Source organism: Lipotes vexillifer, unplaced genomic scaffold (genome assembly GCF_000442215.2).
Source record: "Lipotes vexillifer unplaced genomic scaffold, Lipotes_vexillifer_v1.1 scaffold661, whole genome shotgun sequence".
Classification (NCBI taxonomy): Eukaryota; Metazoa; Chordata; class Mammalia; order Artiodactyla; family Lipotidae; genus Lipotes; species Lipotes vexillifer.
The window spans coordinates 583,444-586,089 of record NW_006796183.1 but is presented as its reverse complement, the minus strand read 5'-3'; the positions used below and the strand labels follow the sequence as shown (position 1 = coordinate 586,089).

The window sequence follows — 2,646 nt, the reverse complement described above, 5'->3', positions numbered from 1 at the left end:
CTTTCCCTTCCCCTTATTTTCCTTCCCTTTTCTTTATCCACCTCCATCCTGATACTCTCTACTATTTCTTCTCTGAGTCTCTCTCTTCTCTGTTTTTACCAGATACAATACAGAATTAAACCTTATCCTTAGTATTTATTATACTTTTCAGTAAAATAATGAACATAGGTTTTAAAGAAAGAAAATCAGGACTCAAATCCAGTTCTAATAATCAGCTATGTAACTTGGGTAAATTAATTAAACTAAATACTTCAGTTTGCTCAAATGGAAAACAGGGATAATAACAGCATCTTCACATGGTTATAGTAAGTATTTAAATTTGTAAATTATCTAGCCTAAAACCTGACACACAACAGGTGTTCCATAAAGTTAATGCTTTTCTCAATTTCTCTAGGAAAAAATTATCTAATCATTGATTATGTCTTCCACTGTAGCTCTTAACAGAAAAGGAGACCCCCCCCTTCCTTGTACATATTTCCACTTTTTTTATGAGTACAGATGAATCCATCCATTACAGATATGGACAATGTCTCTAACTACAGAATTTTACACTGCACTGATATAAACACCCCTTACTCTGGGCCGTCTCCTTGATTTTAAAAATAAGTTGGAAGAGAAAAATATAAATAAACCCTGGAAACACAAAGTAATTAGTGATAATTATAAGCTATGCATTTAAGAGGCACTTAAACATTACATATAAAACAATATATGAAACATATAACACTATACTTTTTAAATTGGCTTGAAACTGCTTCAGTAGTTTGAGCCATTGTGAGAAAATAATGAACTACTCCAAAGGAACAGTTCCCACGTTAAGGAGTCAATACAGTATTAGGCCAATTGCCAGTTGCCTCTTCCAACTCATTCTAACTCAGTTTAACCTCTTATCTAGAGCCTGACTCTATTCTCAAGTGAATTCCACACTGGCATCCAGTAGGTGTTTGTAAAAATAAAACTACTTTAGGGAAGAGGCATTAGGAATCAGAAGAGACTACCCAAATTTTCCTGCACCCAGCTCAGACAGCCATCAGACAAAAGAATCAAAAGGAAAGCTACGTGTCATCACTGTGTGACACCTGAAGCTACAGCCAAGAAGACAGTGTGCAGAGGCTGCTGCAGCTCAGTGCAAGCTCTTCAACTGCAAACCCCAAACCACAGCACAGGCAACGCCGGGTGAACCAGAACTAAGTCGGTGTTGGGGGAGGGGGTCAGGAAGCCCTACAGAAAACAGTGTATCACATGAGAATGACTACAAATGAAAGAAAGGGATTAGGAGTTACTGGGTAGGGGAAAAGCCATTATTCTATTCAAGTACACGTTCAATACCAGCAAGGGCTAAAAAGATTAAGTAGACAATATTTCTTTAGGGAAACTAAAACAAAGACAGTATTAAATTAAAAACTGGGGCTTCCCTGGTGGCACAGTGGTGAAGAATCCTCCTGCCAATTCAGGGGACACGGGCTCGAGCCCTGGTCCGGGAAGATCCCACGTGCCACGGAGCAACTAAGCCTGTGCGCCACAACTACTGAGCCTGCGCTCCAGAGCCCGCGAGCCATAACTACTGAGCCTGTGAGCCACAACTGCTGAAGCCCACACACCTAGAGCCGTGCTCCACAACAAGAGAAGCCACCGCAATGAGAAGCCCGCGCACTGCAACGAAGAGTAAGCCCCACTCGCCACAACTAGAGAAAGCCCATGCACAGCAATGAAGACCCAACGCAGCCAAAAAAATTATTTTTTTTAATTAAAAAAATTTAAAAATAAAAACTGAAAATCCAAGGAATAAAATGCTTTAAGGTCATTAAAAAACCAACTGCAATAGCAAGCCCTAAGGCAGTAACTGGCAAATGGGAGTGGCAATAAAGTATAATAATTTAAAAAGAACATTCGAGAACCAGAAGTACTGGTATGGTTTGGGTTTTTATTGAAGAATAGCACGTTTTCCTTGAGTTCATAAAAGGATTTGCCATGGCATGCAGTTTTTAAAACACTTCAAAGTTCTCAGTCTAGAGCAACAAAAGTGGTAGGCAGTTTCTAAGCCTAAATCCCAGGAATGCTCAGTTTACTATCACTGCCCATCTCTGAAGAATATGAGAGCAGCCACAGGAAAACCCAATAACTGATCTGCAGCAGGCTTTTTCTGGGGGTAGGCTAGAGTGACCATACTTACTGGAGTCCTCCCACTGGAATAAATGTAGCTTCCACGCAGAATAATACAAAAATCCCAGTACCAGAAAAAGGCAGAGGGCTAGCAGCAGATTGCGTACAAATACCAAGAGTCCCATCTTCACATGATTTACGATTTCCTACATGACCTAAAAAAAAAAAACCAAAAAACAATTTAGGTCTTAACTGATAAAGCAATCATCTTATTGATATACTCTACCTTAAAATAAGTATTTATAGGAGAATTTCCAAATGAAGAACCACCTAGAATTACCACTGAGTTGATGACCTGGCATCCTCCAACCTGCTCAAGCCCGGCTCAAAGAACAGCTTCACCATCATCAGTCAGCATCCAAGCCAGAAATCAGCAGGCATCCTTGTGTCCCTCCTCTCGTTCATTCCTGACACCCAATCAATGACCAAACTCTGGCAAGTCTAACCTCCCAAATAAATCTCAAATCACACCCCCTTCCCACC

General features: G+C 40.2%; 1 protein-coding gene across 11 annotated transcripts in view; it reads right to left on the bottom strand.

Moving 5' to 3' along the window:
- The window catches only part of ST3GAL3 (ST3 beta-galactoside alpha-2,3-sialyltransferase 3), a 206,207-nt gene extending 203,919 nt beyond the window's left edge, over positions 1-2,288 (bottom strand). For 10 of the 11 annotated variants that reach the window (XM_007468248.1, XM_007468250.1, XM_007468252.1 and 7 more), the window contains exon 1: positions 2,174-2,288. In XM_007468248.1, the coding sequence (XP_007468310.1) occupies positions 2,174-2,288 (115 nt within the window). Of the gene's footprint in view, positions 1-2,136 lie in introns of all 11 variants that reach the window. The other variant, XM_007468247.1, reaches the window with a different exon arrangement.
- Positions 2,289-2,646: the final 358 nt, after the last annotated feature.